This window comes from Carcharodon carcharias, chromosome 17 (assembly GCF_017639515.1).
Source record: "Carcharodon carcharias isolate sCarCar2 chromosome 17, sCarCar2.pri, whole genome shotgun sequence".
Lineage (NCBI taxonomy): Eukaryota > Metazoa > Chordata > Chondrichthyes > Lamniformes > Lamnidae > Carcharodon > Carcharodon carcharias.
In genome coordinates, this window is record NC_054483.1 from 73,731,963 (window position 1) to 73,758,738 (window position 26,776).

Genomic DNA, 26,776 nt, shown 5'->3' on the forward strand with positions numbered 1-26,776 from the left:
TGAGAGTGACATCATGGGAACGTTCTGAATTGATTGGTGCTTGAGCAACTGCTGTTAGGGACTTTGCTTCAGCCCCAGTAGTTTCGAAAAACGTAAATTTCTAATCAAACACAGGGAAAGTAATAATTTATAGGCACAGGAGAGGGAGCTGATTTGAGAGTAAGGGTGAAGAATTTCTCCTTTCTACTAATCTCCAGTTTATAGTACAAGAGTAAGGTTAAAATAACTAAAGTTAAGGTAAATAATCTGCAAGGAAATTACAGAGACGTTTAATCATCAGAATAGTTATAATGGGGGACTTTAATTACCTGTATATAGACTGGGATAGTGGTAGTGTAACGGGCAGTGAGGGACATGCATTTCTAGATTGTGTTCAAGTAAATTTCCTACAGCAGTATGTGTCCAGTCCAACAAGAAAGGAGGCACTGCTAGACCTAGTTCTTGGGAATGAGGTGGACCAAGTGACAGTGGGGGAACATTTAGGGGACAGTGATCATTGTATCATTGTGTTAGGGTGTCAGTGCAAAAGGATTTGGTCAATCCAGAGTAAGAATAATCAACTGGAGGAGAACGGACTTCAATGGGGCAAGAATGGAGCTGAGTAGGACAGAATGGAACCACGGGTTGGCGGAAAAAACAGTAGCTGAACAATGGGCTACCTTCAAAGAGGAGATGGTTTGGGCACAGTCAAGGTATGTTCCCTCAAAATGGAAGGATAGGACAAACAAATCCAGGGTTCCCTGTTAAAGAAGAAAAAGTGTGCTCATAACAGGTGTCAGATAGGAAAGACAATTGAGAACCAAGTTGAATATAGAAGGTTCACAAGGGGTGTGAAAAAGCAAATATGAGAAGCAAAGAGGGATTGTGAAAAAAGACTCGCAGCTAACATAAAAGGAAACCCCAAAGTGTTCTATAAGCACATCAGTAGTAAAAGGGTGGTAAAAGTAGTAGGGTCGATTAGGGACCAAAAAGCAGATTTACACATAGTGGCAAGAGGCATGGCTTAGATGTTAATTGAGTACTTTGCATCCGTCTTTATCTATGAGGCATGCCCAGGCCATGGTGACAGAGGAGGAAACTCAGCCACTAGAAAGGTTTAAAATTGATAAGGAGGAGGTATTGGATAAGCTGTCGGTACTTAAAGTTGATAAGGCACTGGGACTGGATGAGATGCACCCAATAATATTGAAGGAAATGAGAATGGAAATTGCAGGGGCACTGGCAATAATCTTTCAATGTTCCCTGGATTTGGGGAAGGTGCAATAATCTTTCAATGCTCCCTGGATTTGGGGGAGGTGCTGGAGGACTGGAGAATTGCTACCATTATGCCCTTGTTCAAACAAAGTTATAAAGATCTGCCCTACAATTACAGACCAGTCAGTCTAACTTTAGTGGTGGGGAAACTTCTAGAAACAACCATTCGGGATGGAATTAATAGTCACATGCAAAAATATGGGTTGATTCGGAAGAGTCAGCATGGATTTGTTAAAGGAAAATTGTGTCTAACTAACTTGCTGGAATTTTTTGAAGAGGTAACAGAGATGGTTGATGAAGGCAAGGCTGTTGATGTGGTGTATATAGGCTTCCAAAAGGCGTTCAATACAGTGCCACACAACAGACTTAGGAAAGTCATAGGTCATGGATTAAAAAGGACTGTAGCAACATGGATACAAAATTAGCTGAGGAATAGGAAACAAAGAGTAATGTTAGTGGGTGTTTTTCATACTGAAAGGAGGTTTGTAGTGGAGTTCCCCAGGGGTCAGTACTGGGACTCTTGCTTTTCCTGGTATATATAAATGATCCAGGTCTTGGTGTGCAGGTGACAATTTCAAAGTTTGCGGATGATGCAAAACTTTGGAGAATTGTAAACTGGGAGGAGGACAATGTAGAACTTCAAAAGGACATTGACATTGAGTGGGTAGATAGGTGGCAGATGAAGTTCAATGCAGAGAAGTGTAAGGTGATACAACTTGGTACAAAGAACACAGAGAGACAGTATAAAATAAAAGATACTATTCTAAAGAGTGTGCAGGAGCAGAAAGACCTGGGTGTATAAGTCATTAAAGGTGGCAGGACAGGTAGAGAGCTGTTTCTAAAGCATACAGTATTCTAGGTTTCATTAATAGGGGCATAGAGTACAAGAGCAGGGAGGTTATGATGAACTTATATAAGACACTGGTTAGACCTCAGCTGGAGTATTGTGTACAGTTCTGGGCGCCGTACTATAGGAAGGATGTGAACGCATTGGAGAGAGTGCAGAAGAGGTTTATGTGAATGATTCCAGGGATGAGACACTTCAGTTATGAGGAAAGATTGGGACTGTTTTCCTTGGAGAGGAGAAGACTAAGAGGAGACTTGATAGAAGTTTTCAAAATCATGAGGGGTCTGGACAAAGCAGGTAGGGAAAAACTGTTCCTGCTCATAAATGGATCAAGAACCAGAGGGCACAGTTTTAAAGTGTTTTGCAAAAGAAGCAAATGTGAGGTGGGAAAATCTTTTCACACAGCGACCAGTTAGGGTTCGGAATGCACTGCCTGGAAGTGTGGTGCAGGTGGGTTCAATTGAGACATTCAAGAGGACATTGGATGATTATTTAAATAGAAACAATGTGCAGGGTTACAGGGAAAAGTCAGGAGATTGGCACTAAAATGCTCAGAGAGCCAGTGCAGACATGATGGACCAAATGGCTTCCTTCTACACTGTAACAATTCTGTGATTCTGGATTTTTTTTTGTGAATTTATGTTAACTTCAACCTGAACTTGAACAAGCAACAAATAAACCTTGACTGCAAAGTCCTCTTGTCAAAGCTGTATTTCGAATAATAGGTAAAGAAGAAAAATAAAGTTAAGTGTAGCTGTATGAGATTGTGCAATTAAAATTATAGAAATTACATTAAAAATAGTTTCTTAAAGAAGCAGACATCCTGGTGATTTTTCATTTGGACTGAGCAACTTATCAAGGATAACAAAAGTAAAGCTTGTACAGGTATAGTGTCTCAAACCTGGCTATCCAAAAACTGGAGTTGTTTGAAAACAGGACATTTTTATAAGCTGACATGCATCAATTTTAATTGTTATTAAATGTGTAAAATAACTTACTGGGACAATTCAGCTAGGTGCTGCATTTGCACATCGGATTAGTTATCAGCTTCAAATGCCAGTCTTTTCCCGTGCTCAGACTGGTCTGAGCAACTCTTGATCCCACCTGACCCGGCTTGAAGCGATTCACGTGACCTGGCTCGTCAGCCTACTTACCTTCTTATTTAATTTATTTTCCCAAAAGTTATTTCTCCAATATTACGTATCTTTTTTTCAAACTTGAATATAAAGAAACTTATTTACTTGATTTTGTGTGTCTCCTATTAATTGAATTAAAGTTCCAATTTTTTTCTCTGAAAACTGGCAAGATCCGAAATCTAGCAGGGCCTCGGTCCCAAGGTTGGCAGTTTTGAGACACTGTACCTATATTATTGTACTATTAAAGCATGGCTGTGGGAATACATATACTAATGTATTTTTAACAATTTGAAATCCCACACTCTTGTGTAGAATTTTTAATCTAGAGACCCCAAGACTATAGAAGAATTTAAATATACCACTGCATGCATTTATATGTCTCAATTCTCCAAAAATATGTTTGTAGAACTAAAACAACGCAACAGTAAATAGTAAATCAATCAATATGAATGGTCAGAACACACTTTAATGTTTTGATTACTACTTATAGATTTGTAATGTTTGCAGGAACTGTTGCCAAAGGCATTTCAATGCACACAAAGTCTGAAGAATAAATTCACCATTAGTGCTCTTAGATTTACTACTTACTAAGCAAATAGTGCAAGGGAGGTGGAATTAATATGCAGACATTAACCCAGTGAGCACCAGCAATCAAATAATTTCAACTGTATATGTTAATTTAGCTCCCTCGTACGGTTGAGCTCAGTATCTCCCTTTAAGTTGGTTCTGGTGATGTGAGCAACATTAAGAACAAATGTACCCTTACCTCGCTGAAATCAAATAAAAACAGCAGAAGAAAATTTTTAAAATGTTAAAATTAAATAATAATTTTATTTCTATTGTTTAAAAAAACTGATGGTGATACATAGGGATGGGCAATAAATGCTAGCCTAGCCAGCAATGCCACATCCTGTGATAGAACAAAAAAAAACCCACATCTTTTAAGAGCAGCAACTCCCATACCACATAATGTGACATCAGTCATATAGACTAAAAATATGTTTTGATGAACACAGCTATAAAATATACATATGCTATCTTGACTGAAAAATACTGACCACCTCCCATAGTTAAAGCATAACTTCGACATGTAGGCATTGCTATTAATTGTTGCTAAATTGTCTGAAATTTCATATCTCGTTTATCATGTTTTTGATAACAATTCTATTCCACATTGGTGCTATATAATAAAACTACTTAACTGTTCAATGACTTATTGCAGTAATTTATCTTAGAATTTCCCATATTGAAAAAGAAGTGAGCATTTCACAAATAACCCTGGAACATAACAAAGATTATTGAGATGGCTACTCAAACAAGCCATGCAATAACTAAGAATTAATACTCCAAACCAGGGATATAAAGATCTCCATTCTTAGAGCTTTGAATAATTCGAACTACAGTTAGAATTAGAACAACAGTTTGGGTTTTAATGCAGAAATGTTTCTTAAGAAAGCTTTTAAAACTGTAACATTATCAAAATAATTATTTTATTCTTACAGGAATCCTTCCTGCAATTATATAAGATTTTTTGAAGATACCTGTGGGGAATACCCTGAAGAGCGTATGAAGTAGATTCAGTTGCAGAAAAGACACATTATGCATATTTGATTTTTGTCTAGTTGAAGTACACAACCATAGATGAAAATTTTTAAGGATTTTCAATTAGCTTTGCAAGAACTATTTGAAGATCAAAATATTTTGGTACTATATTCATGTGTCACATTTTTGGTTTTTAATCCTGCAAGCTTTTTAAAAAGCAATAAATGCTGCATAAAGTACACATAATCCAATTCAATGAGTCTGAATTCAGTTTGAAATTGCAGATATTTCAGGTATTCTCATAAAATGTTACCAATTGGCAGAAAACAGACCAAGTTTAAGAAGAAGGTCAATTAGTATACTGAATTACATTAAAAAAGGCATGCTTGTACTTTAGTAAACTCATAGGAATAAATAAATGAGGTGTATATTGTGCAAACTATAATCTAAAAAGAAAGATGAAAATACAGACCAATATAAATATTTTAGTAAACTGCCACACAAAAATACATGAATGTTTAATTTAGGCGCTACCTATGTCATTATCTGTTATACATTCTACCACTGATTCCCTTTTGGGAATCCCAAAATACATGCAGTTTTTTAAATCTCTAGATATCAGCATTACTTTATATTCTGTCGAAAACACACACACAGCCCTATGTAGAGGAAAAGCTCTCATTCCCTATATAGCACATGCAGAAACACATGAAAGGTACATCTTTTAGAGGCTCTACAGAGTCACAGCAAGTTTTTTTTAAGTTTCCAGATACCACATGGGACTCTGCCTCTTGAGAAATTAGCAAGTCCATTTTGAGTTTTGGCATAAGAAAAGTCTCCAGATATATATTTTTTTCTTCCTAAAGCAAGTAATAACTATCTACAAGACCCATCAAATTTAAAAGAAATATGAAGAATTTACTTGTGTAATTTTGCACTTTTATTAAATCTAAGTTAAAACATGAAATAGTTCAAAGTTAAAGATGAAAAGTCCCAGCTATCAAAATAACTTTAAAACCTTAAATCCAAACAGCGCTCAATCTGAATTGTTTGAATGAGAGATTAATTTCAGCTTTACATATGCTTCAGATTTACATCTACAATGCTGATACACATATAATTTAAAAACATTATATGTATGCTTAAGCTTTTACCTTAATATTTTTGTTCACATCATAGGTTTGAAGGGTGATCTTAATTGTTATGATCTATCATATTAGCATAGAGTGCCATTGATGTTAATTTACCATAATTACATAAATTGTTGCATCTCATTCCAACAGACTCCAAGCCTGTCTGTTTAGGCTATTTCGGATAAGTGGGCTCCATTTATACTTACCTTGGAGTTTCAAGTATCTTGTTTACCTCATTGTATTAAGTTTCATACAAAAATTATAAATATGTTGGAGCATATGCACTCTATATTAAATCCCATAAGCAAGGAAAAAGGCTTAGGGAAAAAATATTATCAAGCCAAAAAAAGTACATAACACTGTATCAGCTTCAGTGTTTCCAATATCCATGCCACATCCCTTAACTGAAATTTGTAGAGGTTTCATTTTCTTTAGTTGTGAAGAATGATATACATATGCAGTGAAATTGTGATGAGTCAAACTTGGATGATGTGAAATTCCACTTATGCTGAAGACATCAACCATTCCTGGCAGCAGAATAGCAAATCCCATAAAACGATGGCCGTAATAAGCCAAAATACCATACTGATAACTCCAGATTAGCCAAACTTGTCTAAACCTGTTATATGACAGTTCTAACCGGAGTGGAATTAGACCACACAAAAGTGCAAAACCATGGAGCCCAAGGAGGCAGATAAACCTGAAGAGTCGATGAATGCCTGCCCGCTAGCCCACCTGTTTCACTTGACAATGCTGCAAAGGCCATTGAGATGCTTTGGGATTTTGAACTGCAGCACAAAAACACCAAAAAGGTGTTTGACTGCATTGATAACATGGCAGACTGTATTGTGCACGTCCAGAGGCAGCATGCTAAGCAGAAAAGGATTATGGAGTTTTTCCCGAAGCTAACTACAGATACCTTTCAATACAAAGCTCCAGCCTTTTACAAGGTCAGGCCATTGTAAGTTGTGAACAAATTGAATAAAGATTTTTTTCCAATCATTTACTGCTTTACTGTGTTTTCATTGGCATTTGAATCTGTTGGTTTTGACACAGATCATGTTTGTAGGCATATCGGTTTACACAAAGGCGCATTAATGTGGGAATGGGACCTTCTCAGCTATCATGAGGCTCCGCTTAATACGAATTTGGAGATGGATCCACTGGGATTCAATGCATCAAGATTTCACTGTAAGCAGTTCCTTCCTCCTAGTACATGATAGAAGTGACCGACCACTAGGGCATGGAGCAATAGATGTTGTCACACTTTTCATGTTTTGTACAAATTATTTTCCAAGCATATTAAGGTGGTCTCAAAAGTTGAAAAAAATCCTTTTGGTAAAAAACATTAATAACGAAGCTATTATCTATTCTCAACTAGAAGTATGTAGTCATAAACAGGAAAATTGTATTCATTTTACCAAATTTTACTGTGATTTTTATATATTTACATTTAGCTATTTATTTATACTTAATGTCTGCAAGTTAAAATAAATGTGTATTATTGGTAAGATTTTAATGTAATTGTTTTACTTGGTAAAAATATTTTGATGTTATAAAGGTTGATACAAAAAAGGCAATGGTGTGAAGCCAATAATATGTAAGTTGTTACAAATTTTTAAAAAATGGTTGAACAGTATTGTACATACATTCATCCAAAACTCCAAACGTGTTAGATTTTTATGCAATTATTTAAGTCTCATGTTGAATCATTTATTTTCTACCAATATATGCTTCATAAGAACACTAACTCTGACTAGAGTGTTACAAAGCTGCAATAATTGAGGGCTAATTCTGAGGCAGTCTTCCATCTCATGAGACAATGAGTTGCACCTTGGTGGTCAACTCTGTGTTAAACATCAGCCCCACTCTAGCATGGTAATCTCTGTGGCATCTACTAAAGATGAAGATATTGGGCTGAAAAGGTACAGGATTCAATGGCCTCTGTTTTCTCTGCCAGCTGAGCTTTCCATTTCTCCTCACCTCTTCCAATGCCCCTCCAAACAGACAGCCTCCAGAGGACACAGCAGTCAGCGATTGTCTCCCAGTTTTGTGTTTGCATGTGGGCGTGTGTGTGGGATAAAGGTTACACTACATTACAAAAATGAAGCTCAAGCAGTCTATTAAATTCATCTCTAGTTGAAAAGTGTATTATTTTGTATATAACACACAAAGAACTAGGATTTTCCTACCCTATTCTTGTTTTATTTTGTTTTTGCCAGCAATACTGTCAGGTTGGGCATGGTAAATGGCAGGTTCTGGTGATCTAAGTGAATAATTTGATAACTAATGGTTTTGAGCTCTATGTTACAGAGTGATACAGTGCTAATACCATACAGTTCTAATCTCATAATTTGAATCTAGGAAAAAGCACCAGAAAATTGATCACAAGTAAGGTGTTCAAGGACAATTTTCTCTGAAGAAACTTACATGTGGCCTAATGTTAGACTAATAGTGAAAAGTAAAACATAGAAACATTGATTAAGAACAAATCATGTATTGAAAGATACGATTTTTAAATTGCACCTTGACAAAGCACTTTTAAGCATTTTGACATTAAAGCTACTACATAAATATACGTTGTGGTTACTTATTTGATTCCAAGGCATATTGATTAAAACATTGTGAAGTGCACAAAAAGAAGATACTAAGAAAATTATAATTAATATTGAGAATTGGTATTCTCATAACATTTTATCCCAATCTAAAAGCAAAAGATGGCGCTGGCTTTTGGGTTGTCTATTTGTTTTGACCCACCCAAGTTTTTCCCCAGGGCTCAATTCTCCCTCTTGAAAAACTGCATTGACCACAGCATATTTCCTGTTAACTAGAGAAAGTCTGCACTATTCTAACACTGGTTTCTTTGTAAGCATATATAACATGACCCAGTGACACTACACAAAGATAGTAATTATTGAATTACACAGCCTGTCACTGTCGTTTGTGTCACACCTCTAACAGGTGCCATTAACAGAACTGGCAAATTATAATAATCTTTTCAAGCCCTCTGTGGTCCTAATAATGCCTTTCTCCTGTCCACATAATCAATGTATGAACAGTAAGCCATTTATATTGTTACTAAATATAGTGAACTGAAAGCTTTGACTTGTAGCTTGTTAAGATTGAAGAGCATTTACTATAACATTTACCATAAAAATGGTTTACAGTGCAGGATAATAACATACATTACGAAGCACTTAATATCAACAGCAAGGGATGGGAACAGGACCATCAGTTGCAGTTATTTCTAATATAAAATAGCTCATATAATTTATTTTATGGAACTGTAGTATATTATATAGTTTGTGTTCTAGTCAAATAGATTCTTATTTTGTTTCAAATTTCTTAAGTAAATGTAGTGAAATGTTTAAAAACATTAAATAGAATTTATTATTTTAACAAAACAATTTCAGGTGAAATCATATAAAACTCAAACATATTAAATAGAAATTGGCAAATCAAGTACAAATTGCACATGAGGTGAAGGAATGCTTAGGAGCTTTAGTCATTTGCATCTTCCATAGAATGACATTTACCAGAAAAAAAAACTGTGCAATGCCAGTTTAAATTTCAAGTGAATTGATGTTCGGCTTTTAAATGTATTTTAATTTACATTCACTTCAAAATCAGATATCACTGTCATATTACAAAGAAAAAAAATATCCTAACTGTTGTCTAGCATTCCTGACTACAATATGTAGAATATATTTTCCTTAAACAATTACTGTAGAGTGGTGTGCGCACACGCATGCATTTGTGTGTAAAAATTCACATTCAAAATGTTCTTTCTCCTCCGTGACACAGTTATTCCTTTGAAATTTGACCCAGTGAAGTTATATGTTATAAAGTACTGAAGGGTGTAAAAACAAGCTACAATAAAACTTTAAATGTTAAGAATGTCAGACAGCCACACTAATCACTTATTCTATGCCAACATTACTCTATGGTCACTCTCCCAATAAAATATTGCTCAAAACTAAGCATGTTGTAAAGGTTAGGGGGCTGGAGGTGGTTTGGGGGGAAAGGGGGGGGGGCGAGGGGAGTCAGGAAATATCAAGAACAAAAGTATAATTTTAATGTTTTTCAAAAGGTAAGCCTTGTGTTTTGCAAAAGAAACTAGGCTTGATGCCATACCGTTTCAATTATATTTGCTTTGTCTATTGTTTCATTTTAATCAATTATTAATTTACTTCATTATTTTAAATGTCCTGCTTCGATTGATGATAAATGATCGATAGCTTACATATCTAATTCTTTTGATAGAAACAGAGATAATAGACTTTTGATTTCCATTTTAAAAGCAATCACAATTCATAGTAATGCTTAAACTGAGTTTTTTGAGAAACCAAAGCCTTTTATCCAAAACTAGGCAAATTTTGAATGGTCAAGTAAAGGGACAATCATCTTACTGCACACTTTTTGATGGGTCGATGCAAAATTTAAGTGTTTACTATAACATAAAAAATATTTTTTAAAAAATCAGATAGATTCATATCTTAGTCAAAATCATTCCTCAACAACAATCAATTAAAAACACTTTGCATTATAGTACCATTGAGGGGGTTTAAAATCTTAACTAATAATATTCACTCGGCAATTGAATGTAATGAAATATAAGTTCTGTACTAATGTAAGATAAACTTTTTAACTCAAATCCTTTTTCCATGTTTACTGATGTGAATTATTTAACATACAGTTGGTAAAGATACAGTATTTTTAAAATAAAAACTAAAACTGAAATAGTAACCCCGTATTGCCTTTTCCAGATTTTCTCTATGTTTAAGATTTGAAGCCATTGTCCTAGATTACTAGTGAATTATTATAACCCTTGCTAGATTATGCACTAGCCAAGTAGGCAGAAAGAATGCTAAAGAGACTGAAACTTACAAACAGCTCAAGAGCGCAGCCTATCTGTGTTTTCCCATCTGTGTCATTTTAAATTCAAACTAACAGAAACGATCCATTTCTGAACATTTGATCCAACATGAATATCTATTATATATTCTGAATACTTGTCATTTCTATAATTTATCTCCATAATGTGTGATTATTAATCCATCTAATAAATAAATCAAACAACCAACTTTTCAATTGGACTTTGAGTTGAACTACATTCTCCACTTGCACAATTTTCTTGGTGACAATGCCTTATCAGAGCTTCACTTCTTAACAAATCTGTTAGCTCTTCAAAGTTCCATAAAGGAAATGTTCAGGGGTTCCACTTCTCCCCTTTGTCTCCCATTTCCATAAGAAGGCTTTATTAAACAAAATTAAGACTGTACTTAAGAGTGTCACACAATGGTCACCACATCTGCTGTTTTCCTACCAGTTCTAAGCAAAAAGAATTATTTTTAGCATTCTGTAAAATTCATAAAACAAAAAGCCATTAAAACACATGATAATAAATAATCTATCACCACCATTTTAAAAGAAAAAAAATATACAGCAACTAAACTGCATTTTATGTAATGCAGCTTACTTTCAGGATATCAAAAAAAACTTTAATATTGAATTTTTCTCTGAAGTGTAGTCATTAGGAATAATTAATCCCCTAAAGTTCTAGATTATCTCTTGTCTATTAGATGTACTAGTTATAAATAGCATTACTTTTTATTTACTATATGGATTCACAATGTGCAAAAGTACACAACATCTGCAAATACCCAGCTCTCAATGGTCAAATTGGAACTGGAATGAAATCCTGTGGGAGGCAATAGTAAACAGAGTTCTAATACATAAATATTACTAAGTGACCCAGATTATTTCGCAACAAATGCTACATTGCAATGTATTAAGTTTGAACATATATTAAAATCTAAAACATTCTGTGACAATAAAGCAAAATACAACTGCAAAAATTCCATCGAAATGGATCTATTTGTAAAATTTTGCTGGACCAAATAATGTTGAGCTGAATAATACTGATGCATGCTTTCAAATTTAGGCTTGCTTTAGGGTGGGCATTCAACAAATTTGTAATGATTGTTCAAATCACACAGACAAACCGTACATGGGAAAGTTTTCAGGCACCAATTAAGTCATTATTAAAAAAAACACAATATGAAGCAGATCCAGCATAAGATATATTGCCAAGGCATGTTGATATTTGTCAAGGTGGTACTGCATTTAAAATTCAATTAACCCTTCTGACATGGACTAATACAAAACTTGCACCCAGCATTTTTAAGGTTAATTTTTTTTGTAATTTTGTAGTATTAGAATGCAAGTAAAAATGCATCAAGTTCATTGGTTTCAATTGTGCATAGTGTACACATTGGCAAGAAATAAAGAAAAATTCCTTATTTACTATAATCTGAGTATTTAAGATAAGCATATTCTATAACCTGCTGTTTGCCAACTTATTCTTCACCTAGTGATTTTTGCAATTTTTTTTGTAGCTCCTTGCTAAAATGTTTCCACAATTTTAATGTATTGATTGCTATCCTCAAGTTAAAAAGGGGAAAACAAAATTGCAAGAGCATATAGTGTATAGTGTATGCATGTGGAGAAAATATTAATCTTCAAGTCAAATTTACATTTATTGTTTACTTGCAATGCAAATATGTTTTACAATTCTTTGGTAATTAAAGGCATAAACTTGGAATGACAGTACACTGACAAAAAAGCAATACATTCTTTCATGTTGTGGTTTGTAAATGTGCAAATTTTCAACCTGTAAACCTACTGCATTATTTTAAAATTGCAGAATATTTTGAAGATATCATATGTTGAGCCATTTAATGATCTTTTCAAACATATTAATATAAATGATTTCTCTGCAAAGGTATTCAAAAATTTGTAGGTTAAAAATTGAAACATTGAGAAATAAAATTTGGGTTTTTTTAAAGAAAAGAACTTTTAAATAATTTTCTTTCTTGGCTTGAAATGGTGCTCAGCTGTCACAAGGCTTGGCGACATCTGTTTTTCCTAATTACCAATAGCCTCTTCTTTTTGAGGGGTTTTTCAAAGAAAACCAAACACAAACTATTGAATTCTCTTAAAGCCCTGTGCTCTTTTAGTCTTCTGCTGCCCATATCATGGTGAAGATCACTGCATGTTGAGCTGGTCATTGTGCAGATTGTGTGCTTTGTTTGGGGTATAAATTGGGGTTTGGGCCTTAGCTACCGTAGTTCAAGCGTAAAAATACTTTGCCCATCACACCGTATACTGTTGCCAGCGACCCTCTAAATCCTTGAACCAACTGTGTCCTTTAGTGTCAAAACAGATAATGCTGATTTATTACAATGTGTGAGTTTCTACTGATTAAAATAAGCCACAAGCACGTGGTACTGGAATTAGCACATTTAGAAGTCTGTTTCCCACATCCTATTTTGCGCTAGTGCGGCTGATCCCTGCAATTCTACGCGGGTGCAATTTTAATGACTGCTACGTTTTTGATGTTTCGATGAAAAACGCTGCTAGGTGTTTGTGGCAGCACTAGATACCGAGCCTGAATTGCTCTGATTGGAACGCTGTGACACTAGCTCTGTTTACGATATCATCGGTGTCATTTTCCTTTTAACGATAAGACACTTCCCTGACAAGGCTCGATTAGGGAAAAAATTATTATTACATTCACTTTTTTCAGACAGGGTAGTGAGATAAACAGGAGAAAGCCTTAGGGAGGGAGAAAGGTAAAGATATGAGAAAAGCAAATAAAAAAATTCTTCGCTTCCATCGAACTATTTAATTAATAGAAAAATATTTGGAATATTGTACTATTAGTTTATCACTGATTTGCTTTGTTCGTTACCATGCTTTCACTGCTTCTAAATTCCAGACTTTATAAATGTTGTATTTTAGATTTTTTTTAGTTTTTTTATAATGATGAGGTTTTTTTTTGCATTGTCCATATTGCACATACACAGTAAGATGAAATGTTACTTGTCACACAAAAAGAAATACCAGACAGAAGACTGGAACAATCAGTACAGATTTTGCTCAAAGTTGAAGATGCTTCAGTAACTAACCAGACATAGGACTTTCTTTAAATACTCCAGCTTCTGTGGAGAAATTGTACAGTGAGCTAATCCACTGGATGTGCCCTTTAAAAAGTAAATCTTAATGTACATTGTCATACTTGGTGTTTTCTGCATGGGGTTCTAAATTCACAACAAAATAATTAAAATTTTTTGTAACTTTGAAGAACTCTAAGCAAGTAAACAATACCATTGCTTTTCTGAATTCTTGCAGAAGTATGTTGCCCCAGGAAGCATTGCATTTAAAAGAGAGCAAACACAAAGTTAATCTCACAACACTCTAACTGTAGGTTATTGTTAGCAATGCAAGATTAGAAATAATAAAGGGTGTTAATTTTTTATGTTAGGTTTTTGTCTATCCAAGGTAATTATTAGAAGAACAACCAGATCAGATTCTCCAGTTTTGCTTCTGTTGACTGAAACATCAATACTGAAGTTACCAGAGGCTAGGGAGAGATCAGAGTGTGATGGTTACAGGAGTACTTGAATACCCATCGTCTGGCACAGCAAGATCTCAAAGTCTCCAATAGGCTTCAAAGAGACCCGATTATTTTTTTTCCGAGACCCTCTGCTTTCCAGTGAAGCTGTAACCATGATTTTTTTCCACCTAATACCACAGAAAAAAATCAAAACAGGCTAAACAAATTGATGTACTCTTTAATATAGTCAGTGCATCATCATAGGATCTTGTGTCTCGCTTGCTGACAACTTGAGCTCTGTGTACCATACATCTATCACTTTGTTGGCAACTTCAATGCTTCAGGAGAAAAAAAGCCTCTCAATTGAGTTATTGGCACCTTTGATTGACATAGCCTAATCAGCTTATCTGCACATTAATAAAGCTGATGGCCTGCAGAGTTGGTCTTGTACCCAGCCTCAATGAACTTCCAGAAGCGAAAGCCTCTAGGGCCAGCCTAATAGCACCAGAAGCCATTTACTGCTGAATGCTTCCAGAAAGAGCCGAGCAGCAGTGAAATGGCTTAAATGTGAAAACCATTCCGTTTGTTTTGAGAGATTTTTATTTCCTGCAATAAAATGTTTTTCCTACTCAGATCATGACCTTTTAATGTTAAGTGTCCCTAAAATATTTCACATAATGCCGCATTTAATTGTTCAGCCTTAAATACGAACATTAATTCCATGAACACTATTTTCAGTCACCTGCAATGGCACTAGTAATAAATAATATACCATATTATATGTGTAGAAATATTAACTATTGCATGATGTTCTGATACATTACACAACTGGAACAGATCCTGATAGAGGCGGCAGAGAAAGGTCGCTTTTTACATTTATACAGGATTCTTGTTTTTATATTTAAAAAAGAAAATTCAGCTTCTTCAAAAAACCCCCATAAAGAATGAATAAGCTAAATTTGTTGTACAACTAAATTTATTTTACTTACGACAGTGACCTCAATTTACTTAAAAATTTAGCGCTCAAAATATGGACGACTTGTAAATTAACTCCGTCGTACAGTTCAACTATATTTGTTGTACAGATAAAAGCAATCATTTCACATTCTTAAGGGATCAATATTTCTCACCTGTGAAAAATCAAAATGACACACCAAATATCAAACAAAGAGATGTAACCAAGATGTTGTGGTTTGTGATGTAACAGAATTGTATTTTTTAAACTGTTATCCAAATTTTACAAATATTCAAATGTCATTAGACTAGACATTGTAGTGTTTAATTCTTAAGAAAGACTACTATTCTGATTAACACAGTATTACAATTTTGCTCTAGTTATTCTGCCATATTCTTTTTTCCAGCTTCTCTGCCATGGACCATTTCCGAAATAAATAAGTGGGCAAATGCCACACTCAGGCCTCTTTTGCACAAGACACTAGTTACCCTGGAGAACCTGCCCTCTCATTGTAGTCAGATCCCTGTGGGAAACTAACCTTTGCTCAATGATGAAACAATTTCTCATTCTCTATAGCATATGCTATCTAATTTCTAACCATAAAAAATGGTCCAACTGCATCAGTCTATCATGCTGCATACCTTCAAGCTGTTTTCTTATGCAATCACCTATGGCATTTGTGAAACTTCAAACCTCAATGACTGAAGAAAAATACTGACAAAAAATAGCAGTCATCAACTAGCATGCAACTTATACTTGCTTAAGCAATGGATGCTGCACACAGCCTGAAATAGATAGAAATTGTATTTATTTTACCAAGAATGAAGAGGTTAGTGGAGAAATACATGGCTGTAATTGAATCTCAGGATTCTGAGATGATCAGAACCCCTAGATTCAATCGCTGTATTTTATCAGGCCATCAGCCATCTATTAGCCTATATACAGAAGTCTCACATCTCTCCAAAACAGGGTAATGATTTCTCAGTATAACTAACCCCTTATTATCCTAGGTCTGGTATAATGAATGCTTACAGAACACTGTCGTTTAGTCACATAACACAGCCACGCAGAACATGCAGTGAACATAGAGATAACTGCTGGCAACAGCAACCGAATATGCAAGATTCAGGAAGAAAATTCCAAAAGAAAAGCTCCAAGATGACAAAATAAAAACTTGTGTTTTTATGCTTGGGAGGTGTTGAAAGCTTATATAAATCAAACTGTAAAAATAGCCTTTTTATTGAACAGAAATTACTTATTCTCCAAATAAAATATTTAAAAGAGCTATTTTTGCTTAATAATGAGTTTGATAAATTAAAAATTATCAGTGTGTTTTCTTTGTGAAGAAAAGTTGCTGGTGTTAGATCACTTTTTTCCTTGCCAAAGTTTTGCCCTCATCTCTTACAGATGCCAACTGTTTGCTGGGTAGCACCTCCACACACATCACCCAATAGTTTGTTGAATGCCCAAACAGCCATTAATCGAATGTCAGCCTTGATGATTTGTGCCAACCTGCTACTCTACCAAATTAAATGTGGAATCTTTCTGGTCTGTATATCTCAGTTACTTAGGTATAAAATATGCTGTACCCTCAAAACAGGAAGAAAAGAATAGCTGGCATTTCAAACACTATGGAGTTGTATATTTAAAAAACACCTAGTTATTGATAGATCACTCTGCTTCTATACCACTCTTGTTTAGTTTAATCCAGCATATGCAAAATCATCCTGCCTGTTTTTAATTAATTTTAACTGTACTGGCAACAGACATTCTCTTGTTCAACACCTGTAGCTTGCCATTATTTGGAATGGCCTCCAAAAGCTCCATGCATTTTTCTGTTTTTGTCTGCAGTCAGTCTGCCTATTACCCATTCTGACATCTACAAACAGCGACATTCTGTTTCTCTGCTCATAGTTAAGCTGTCTTTCAGTACACCATATTGAATGCTTCTTTTGCCTCTGCCTTCCTCTGGATACAAGATTCTCCCACCCTCAGCTTTCATCACCATTCGCTTATTCTGCCCACCTGTGCTCATACCATTTGCGCTGTCTCTTGTCTGTCTCCTTTTCTTACCACTCTTAGTATCATCTGTTAGGTCCTATTCCTTTTGCCTATCTCCCCTTAAGACTTCACATCTGAACCTCTTTTTCTGCGGAGGTCTGATTTTGAGTGCTACAAGACTGCTCTGGCTGACCTCAAGCTTGAATTACATCATTTCTTAGCTTCCTTTCAAAGACAAAATATTACAGATGAATATAAAACCATTTTGTTTCTGAGAATTTCAACCTTAATACCATGGATTCAGGATGCTGAGTAGTAAATGCCTATACAAAAATAAGTCACCTTTTAAAGCCAGAATATTAAATGCGAAAAGCCTCAAATTGCCGTCCACTGAGTGATTTATTTTTGTGTTAACCAGTTTTTTGATTGATTATTATTATTATACATGTACACACACTTTAAAAGTCAATTCAAGTTTTCTTCTTTCCAAAAAGAATTAGGTGCAAGATTATAAATGTAGTAATTCCTTACAAAGTACATATTTCAAATATATATTTGTGCAGGAACAGAGTACAACGTCTTGTTTCTACAAGTACTTTGTTTATGTAAGTAATTATATTCTAACTGAATAATATTCAGATACAAATATAGAACCCTCAAGAATTGTTTTAGTAGACATCATGCCTTCAAGTTTGAGAGGAGCACAAAATAAAACATTCAATCACCTTTCCATATGTAAACTACATCTATAGCTGTAGTCTTTTCCTCTCTTTGAAGTGCACCAGAAATGTCATGTGTCGTGAACACAACTGTGCATAAGCCAGATAATTTGCTCACTCTTAAAATCCTTACCAGTTTCAACGGTTAGTTGGTATCCAGCCTCCAGTCTCCGTGTTGACCTTTCCAACCGCTCTGTATTATCCAACAGGCATGCTCTCTGAAACAAAATTGTAGATGATTATACACACACTTAAGTACTAGGCATAATTATATCTAATTTAATAATAAAGGAACTGCATATGAAAAAAAAACAAGCTAAATTTTGGATTCAGAAAGTGCAATAATTTGTATGAAGAGCTAAGTTCAGCTCAAAAGGAGAAATAAAATCTACTTTCTAAAACAGTTCAAACAATTTAATGTCTTCAAGGACTTACTGATATTTTTAATAGTTGCCAAGTAAGTACTTATTTGCTGAGTCTATGACTCTATTTTTAGTAGCTGAAGATGAAGTACATGTTATAGCACAAAGTATTTGCAGTACAAAAGCATTTTGCTTTACTTTGGAATTTAATCAAGGCTAAATTCTCAATACCATGCCTCCATAAAGTGCTCTGGAAATAATATTTGTGATAGCATTGAAACACATTAAAAGTAAAAACAACCTAGCTTTGTGCCCAGTGAAACTATTGGAAGTTGTGATAGAATAAACCAGTGAAGGCAAAATAGTCCCAATTAAATGTTAATTCTTTGTTACTAGTCCGAAATAAGCAATTTCCTTATACTGGTCTAAATGAACTAGGATTCTTTTAGAATTTATATAAATAACCACTTGAAATACCATCATAAAAACTAATTTAACTACAATGAATCTAGAACAATATGAAAATGTAACAAGACTCCATGTGAACCATCATTGTACATGCATGTGCATATGGTTCAAAACAATTTGAAATTCTAATATGCACTGTTACTGAATAAATAGTATATTTTGGCACCCACAAATCAGCTTCAATAATTGCTCATGAATTTTTGTTTCGAAAACAGAAGTTCATCTCTATGAGTTTTTACTTATAAGACACAAACTGTTAAAAATGCTGATTGCACATTTTCTGTGAAGAAAAAACTAGCTTAAGACTTAGATTTGCTTCATACTATTGATTATTAGAAATGTATCACAGCTTGTGAACAATCGGATAGTAGTTTTGATCTTTAATAGTTTTTACTTGTTTTTTTCTAACATGTCTTATTATAGGTTCCTACAGAATTTCACTTGGGATTTTATGCTCATTACAGCAAAATATGGAGTGCTTTGTGAATGCCAGGAGTCTTATTTAAACTGATGCTCCATTGAATAATTAGGATCCAATAGTGTGCCACACAAGTTGAAATAAATAGCTGTATAATAAGATAAGTAGAATTTTAGATAAGCACAGCTACAGCACAATTATCATATCTTATATACAAAATATCTGTAACATTTTATTGTCATTGTTACTGTCATCATTAAGATTTACTGGCTTTTTAAGGCCATTCTAAAAATGAAGAAGCCTTTAATCAGTGGACATATCCCTTGACTTTAGTGCATCGTGATAGAATTTGAATATTGGAATTGAAGCTTATTTCCACAAGAAAAACAGAAAAATGTCAAATGAAGCTCAGAAAAATGTATTTTGGTAATGCTATTCAGAATAAATCTGTATCTGTAGATTATAGCAGTGTGACTACATCACCTTTAAAATGACTAGACATAATATACATAGATTTAAATAACCAAATCTTGAATTTAAGTGAATCAGTACAGAAGGTTATTGAAGCATTAGAGTAAAGCTTTTTTGTTCTTTTCACATACTCCAATTGAAAGGAAAAAGTTCTATCCTTGCAGTAATCTTAAATGTGTAAAGTTTATTAATTATAAAGAAAGGTTTTTTAAAGAAGAATTCCTACTACACGAAAAAGGAGGAAAAAAGATTTTCACATTTAGGATAGGATCCCACTTGCAATGTTGTTTCCTACCACTTTACGCCCATCAACTCTTTTCTTTGGAGAATTTTAATCCTACTTTCTTTCACGGGAAAAAAAGGCTAGACCCTGGTTTGTTACAAGTTCTATTCATGCTGTCAAAAGGCATACAAACTAATCACATGGAAAAAACAAGAGGGGCTACCACATTTCAAGACCATTTTTGAGTTTGACAGTCAGAAAGCTTCTCCAAGAACTTTCTTCGCTGACAGATGTCACTTAAAATTGGAGAAATACTTTCTAATAAAAATGGTGCCATATGAACAATCTGAATCATGTCCATAGAAGTGAGTTGCCTTGCTCTAATGAGCCCCTATGGATCTCCCTGATGCAGCTGTATTGACATGCTCACTTAAGCTAATACACCTAGACCAAGATGCCTTGGTGCCTTGAGCACTGACAGTCTGGGATACTGACAGTGTATCTTGCTTCAATCTTCAAAGGAGAAGTGATTAGAATGTTATCATTACCATTCGAAACGTGATTTTCCTATTCCCTCCTGGCAGAGGTGACATATCTGTGAGATGTGGCCAGCAGATCGCAGCAGCTAAAGCCACTTCAAAGCTTCCCTTGAAATTTTTTTCGAAATCATTAGAACAATGTGTTCAGATCAACGCAGATAGGACCTGATGTGAAGGTCAGACACATTGCAATAACAATCTATACTAATTAATCTAGCTCTTCAAATAGTGAGTATACTTGTTTTGGATAAATTATACTGATTGCCCTACATAATATAAAAACAAAATGTAAAGAAACTCTGTATGGTTTGCAACATGGTTCTCAAAAAAATTAATAGTTGACAGAAAACACCAATATTTTCCAAACACAGATACCTAACAACAAACAAGGATACACTCACCTCTTCACGCAATTTTATCAACTGTGAACGCACAGAAAGATGAAAAGGAAAGAAATGGCAGGGATGAAACATCTGTCATACAGTTGGGTATAACATTAACTATGACAATTTATCTGTTTACATACTTAGTATTAAGAAATCATAGAAGAGCTTCTTTAAAGAACCTAAAAAGCCTCACGCAAAGAGAATTTTCAAAATCACATTTTGAAAGAACAAAGATTAGTTCTTCCTTTGTCAACACAGACGGTTACAATCATTTCTCTCTTGTTTAGTACGTGAGAGATATGTTTGCCGCAATCTTCAAAGAGAGAAAGAGGGGCTTCATAGCGATGATTTTAAAGAGGTAAAGAGAATGTGGAGCATTATTTCAAGGTACTGATGCGCAGAACCCATAGTAATCATCTATTTAACAGCTGTAATTAAAGACAAAATTCTTAACAGCAGCTAGAGTGAAAACAAACATGCACATATAGAATGGAGCTAACTGTACCAAATTGCGAAGAGGAATGCGTTTTAATTCTTTGAATCCATGAGGTAAAAAGGTTACTTTTAAAATTCTCAAGCACAGCGCAAAATTCCAAGGGGGCAGAGGAGAATACAATAAGTAAAAGAGACAAAGGGAACAAGAAAGAAAAGTACTTTATCTTGAGATATTTTAGTATTTCTACAAGGTAGTTTACCAAGTTATTCACAACATAAAACAAAGCAAATACTATTCGATGGTATGATTGACAAAATGTCTTGCGATTTGCAAGACAACCAAAGTCTTTTTTAAGTCACCACCTCAAAATGACCAGAATGCTCAATGGGCCAGAGTGCAAAACTAAGCAGAAGAGACGACCACATCTCTGGTCATAACCATAAGTACTACGAAGCATGGCGCAGCTGTTTTATAATAGAATCCAAACAAAATGCGCTCTATCTTGTTTGTGCTGCCTGACTGATTTTAAAGCTTCTCCATGGATTTGAAGATGGTGTTTCGACGGACTTCAGGTTTTGTTTTGTGCCATGTTGAGGTACGTATTAATTCATATTAACAAAAAAAGTATTAAACCAGACAAGACCACGGTATACTGGAAGCGCTACACAGTCTGAAATTTTACGATTACATTTTGCATTTCCTTCATTATCATCATTAAGAATGGGGTACTGCCATTTCAGTTATGATAATCACAGGATTTTCAAACAAAGATTTTCAATATGGTATTCGATACGAGTGGTAATCTGTTCTTTGTAACCTGAAAAATCTGGTACGCGCTGGTTTGAACCGGCAGAATCTCTAGTGGCCAGACTGCTGCTGTGACTGAAATCGAAACTGCGCCGCAGTATGTGAAGACCACGTGATGCACAAAACTACAGAATTATGAAAAGCGATAACGCCAATTCCTTCTCTGCCCGCATACAGATAACGAATAAATGCTGAACTCTATTAAATGTCCTTTACACATTATCGCTAGGTGAACACACAATTTTCAGAACTTATAAAGGTTCACCATTCATTTCGTTATAAATCCATGCCATGCAACTAACAGATTTGTTGCTCATAATGATCTGCTCTGCCAAGGCTATATGAGATGATACTGACCTCCTTTAGATCTTCGGGAATTAAATTGACCGGCATCAACCCCTGCGCTAAAACTGCAGTATGGTGTATTTCTTGCACAGTAAGCCCCCATAGCATTATCGCTAGAGCTCACTACTTCACAGGTTCCTGCCATATTACTTGCATTAATAAAATAAATAAACTTATAAGCAAAGTTTGACATCTTGCAGATTTTGTTCTAAGCTATAAGTTGTTCGTGAAATAAAAAAGTGCCTGTCAGATAACATTTGGAAGGTCTACACGTCTTCTCTGTACTGTGATTAAAACTTAAACGGTTTAAAATTGGAGGTTTGTTGTTGCTTAGCTTTACATTAAACAACGTATTTCCACTTGAGTTGATGTTAATGCTGTTAGTGAGCAGCTTGAGAAGATGTACTATTCGCTGACCTTCATCACCCTCAAGCCACCCACAAGGGTATGCTGATTAGTGGCCCTACCTGGTTCTCGGAGGTATTCCCATCATCCCCTAGGAGCTCATTTCGAAGGTTTACCTCATCACTGTAGGCGATCCGTGACCTTTTCTGGAAACGAAAGGAAAAAGAGCAAAATTTGTGTTAGAAAGTAGGCTTACGAATTACTATAAACATAGTCTTCCTATAACAGCAGAGCCCCCTAATGGACCATCAACACAAAACCGATCCACTTTAGCAGCTTACCACTTACAGGAAAATGGTCCTGTGTAGATGGATTGGTGAGTAAAGAGACAAACCACTTACCCAGAATTTAGGATTCAACCCAAAATCACTTGAAAAAGTTGGTTAATTTCTTTTGATTTCCTCCCATACAACTTTTTTTTATGGAAAGAAAGGGGGTGAGAGGAGGGAGATAAAAACATTAAAGGCTTATCTGCTCAACTTCTTAAAATCAGTTCACACAGATGACTTATTTTGAGAGAAAGCAATTTATTCTTCTTGAAAACTATTCAGGATTTCTAGAATTTACTTTTCAAAGTGGACTGTAAAGAATGGATGTCTTTTTGCAAATAATAGAAGTTATTCAAGCTGTCACCTTTTTAAACAGCAAACGTAAAGGGACTTATTTGTTGCAAACTTTAAAAAACTTTCTTCAACAAAACTACGTTTGAAGCACGGTTAAAAAATAATTTCAGTGTGGCCAAAGACGCAACAAAATTTAAAATGAATTGCTAGCTATCCTAGCATGTTAGTCACTCAGAATAATAGTTAAAATGCACAAATTTTGAAGAATTAACACAAAACAGTTAAACATAATTAATCCATCTGCTTTTAATTACTTGCTCTGCTTTTCCTCCTATGGAAAATCAAAACAGGAAAATGATCAAAAGGCAGATGCATTAAAGCAAAAAATATATTGTGGTCCAGAAAATTTCCTGTATTAAATGGGTTAACAGATCACAATAAAGTCTAATATTTGAGTAAGAAAACTATGAAGATATATGTAGTTATTAAACATTAAAAGGTTTCCAACACAAAACACAAATCAATTTATGCTGCTGGAAGCACAAGTTCAGTGGAATAAAATGGCTAAAGATAAACGATATAATCCAATATATAAAATTGTAACCAAGACATCACAATTATTTCTTATTCCTTAATAAAATTGGATATAATGCAGAAAAATATTTTTAACACTTTAAACAGAAAAAGTAAGCTTTCATTTAAGCATAGACCTCTACTATTCCTGATGCTTCATAATCTGATCTTAATTCATTCATGGAATGTGGGCATCACTGGCTAGGCCAGCAATATTATTGCCCATCCCTAATTGCTCGAGGAAGTAGTGGTGAGCTGCCTTCTTGAACTGCTGCAGTCTATGTGGTGTAGGTACAGTGCATGTAGGGAGGGAGTTCCAGGATTTTGAACCAGCAACAGTGAAGGATTACAAGGACAATGAGGGATCAACAGAATTGATGAGGTGATAAAGCATGGACAGGCTACAGAACGAAACAAAATTAAACACTCCAAGCCAGCTTCAAAATTATTACAGATTTCCCCAAGCAAAACCTGAAAACTCAGAAGTTATGAAAGTCTTCCACACAACTGTACTTAACTGGATGGTCCAAGCCCTTCCATTATATAAACTACCAACAAAAGATGAAAAAATATTTATTTTTAAACTGCTTTTCTTAAAAGCAACTATAAATAGTGAAGCGCATTTTAATATGTGCCTTATTATTACATGAGAAGAGCAGGGAAGGAAGTGTTGTGCATGATTAGAATCAAAAGGACAGTAGCAGCTTGTGATGAGAGCTGAGGCCTGGCAGAGGAGAGCCTTGCAAAAGACATGATGTGAATGATTTGAAACACAGCCATGCTTCATTTCTTTCCTCTAATTCAGCAGCCACTTTTTTGTTTTCTTTTCATTAACCTTCTTTCCAAAAATATTAAATCTTCAGATTTAGTTCAGGGCATTTTAAAAAGTGAGGTAGGCTAACGCACAGCCAACGGTGGCTAATTATGGAGAAGATTATAGCTCAGAGTTTGTAGTGCCAACCTGGCCAAGCTGGCATTTGTGGGATGAAATGCAAATAAAAATTGAAACCATTTATCACTAGATGTTAAGTCATCGGCTAGACACTACTCATTTAAGATATAACATTAACCACAATGTATGTATGAAAACAAATGAAAAAAAAACAGCGGCTGATCAAAATGCCAACAAATTTGAGGCTAATACCAGCAGCCACACTATTTTAAGCCATTTGCAATTAATGGCAAAGCTACAAACCTGAATAGCTGTGTGCAACAATTCAGTTTATTTAGAGACCGTGCCCATTGTTGGGTATATGATTCTTACTTGTTGAATTACATCTCTAGAATTCTTCAAAACTATTGCAAATGTAATAGAGTGCAGAAATTTAAGGTGGGACAATAAATCTTGCTCTTGATGCCTGTATCCCATGAATGAATTTAAAAAAAACCTGAAATTTCCAAAGACAATTCATAAGTAGCCCATTGCTTATTTTAAACAATCCTAAGTTTGAGAACAAAAATAAAATGTGATTTACATTATCTACAAATGATGCAGCATGAATCAGTAATTCACTAAACTGTGGAAATGTTAAGAATATTATACCATAAAAAATTAATGTTATAAGAACTATCTTTCTCCTCATCAGCTGTCAGCATTGGCTCAGTGACAGCACTCTTGCCTCTGATTCAGAAGGTTGTGGGTTCAAGCCTCACTCCAGAGATTTGAGCACATAATCTCGGCTAACACTTTACTGCAGTATTGAGGGAGTCTTTTGGATGAGCTACTAAACCAAGGTCTTGTCCAATCTCTCATGTGGATGTAAAAGATTGCATGACCAGTATTTATTCCTCCCCTAAATAACAAGATCACTGAAACAAATTATCTGGTTTATGGAACCTTGCTGTGTACAAATTGGGTGCTGCATTTCCCTACACTTCCTTACATGATCACACTTCAAAATTTTTTCTTTGGCTTTAAAATGCTTTGGGAAATCCTGATAGTGAAAGGCACGAGAAGGCATGTTTCTTTCTTGTTACTTCCTTTATCAAATATTTCAAGTGCTTTCTCCAGCCTCTTTTTCATCTTAGTAAAAGCTGTATACATTAAACATTTATAAAATATTTTTATAGCACCCCAAAAGGTAAGTTGTGTATTATGAAAGAAGACAATACCAGCATCTGTGCCAGGTTAGACATTTCAATTATAAATGAAATGTCCCACCATGAAGTATAAAATTCTTCAAAAAGAATCTTGTACTTAAAACAAATGTTTCATTACTCCACTACTTCTAATTACTTCCACACTCAACAATTTTCTTCCTCTTCTGAAGGCACAAAATCATCCCAAGGCATTGTCCTTCAAGGTACTGACAGACTGCACTTCCTCCCTCAAATAGCCAGTCTTCCACTGTAAACCTATACAGCATGAGCAGGGTATTCAACTGTGGATTACATAGCAACTGAGCCTAATTATATCCTCACCTGACAACAACATGCACATTTTACTAGTAAAGGCCACTGATAGCTGTTGGGTGCATGGACTCCGGCTGGGACTTCCCCTTCCTGGTCTAAGGGCACTGAATTCGCATTGTACTACCACTATCACTGCCACAGCTCATATCTGCTAAATCAGCACAAAGCAGTGATCAAACCTGCGGCATCCTCAGCACAAAACCAAATGGTGATTTTTACCATACTGATAGCTTGATTCTTTGCTCCAAATTCAGTTAAAGATATTAGTTTATTTCAACAGAAACTAAAAATTGAGACATGGGTTTAATACAATTTATTTTACATACCAAGACACAATATTGCAGCATGTTACATCATCCAAAAAATCCAAATCACCAAGCAAC

The 26,776-nt window shown here is 35.0% G+C and overlaps 1 protein-coding gene across 9 annotated transcripts in view; it reads right to left on the minus strand.

The window, feature by feature from the left end:
* Window positions 1-26,776, minus strand: part of vti1a (vesicle transport through interaction with t-SNAREs 1A) — a 364,307-nt gene that overhangs the window by 237,495 nt on the left and 100,036 nt on the right. For 5 of the 9 annotated variants that reach the window (XR_005945652.1, XM_041209661.1, XM_041209658.1 and 2 more), the window contains exons 4-6: window positions 22,908-22,991; window positions 20,868-20,888; window positions 18,119-18,203 (exon numbers count right to left, since the gene is read on the minus strand). Coding sequence is in view for 7 of the 9 variants with exons in the window: in XM_041209661.1 (XP_041065595.1) it covers window positions 18,119-18,203; window positions 20,868-20,888; window positions 22,908-22,991 (190 nt within the window). In the remaining 2 variants the exon portion in view is untranslated. The remainder of the gene's footprint in view (window positions 1-18,118; window positions 18,204-20,867; window positions 20,889-22,907; window positions 22,992-26,776) is intronic. The other 4 variants (XR_005945653.1, XM_041209662.1, XM_041209659.1 and 1 more) reach the window with 1 other exon arrangement.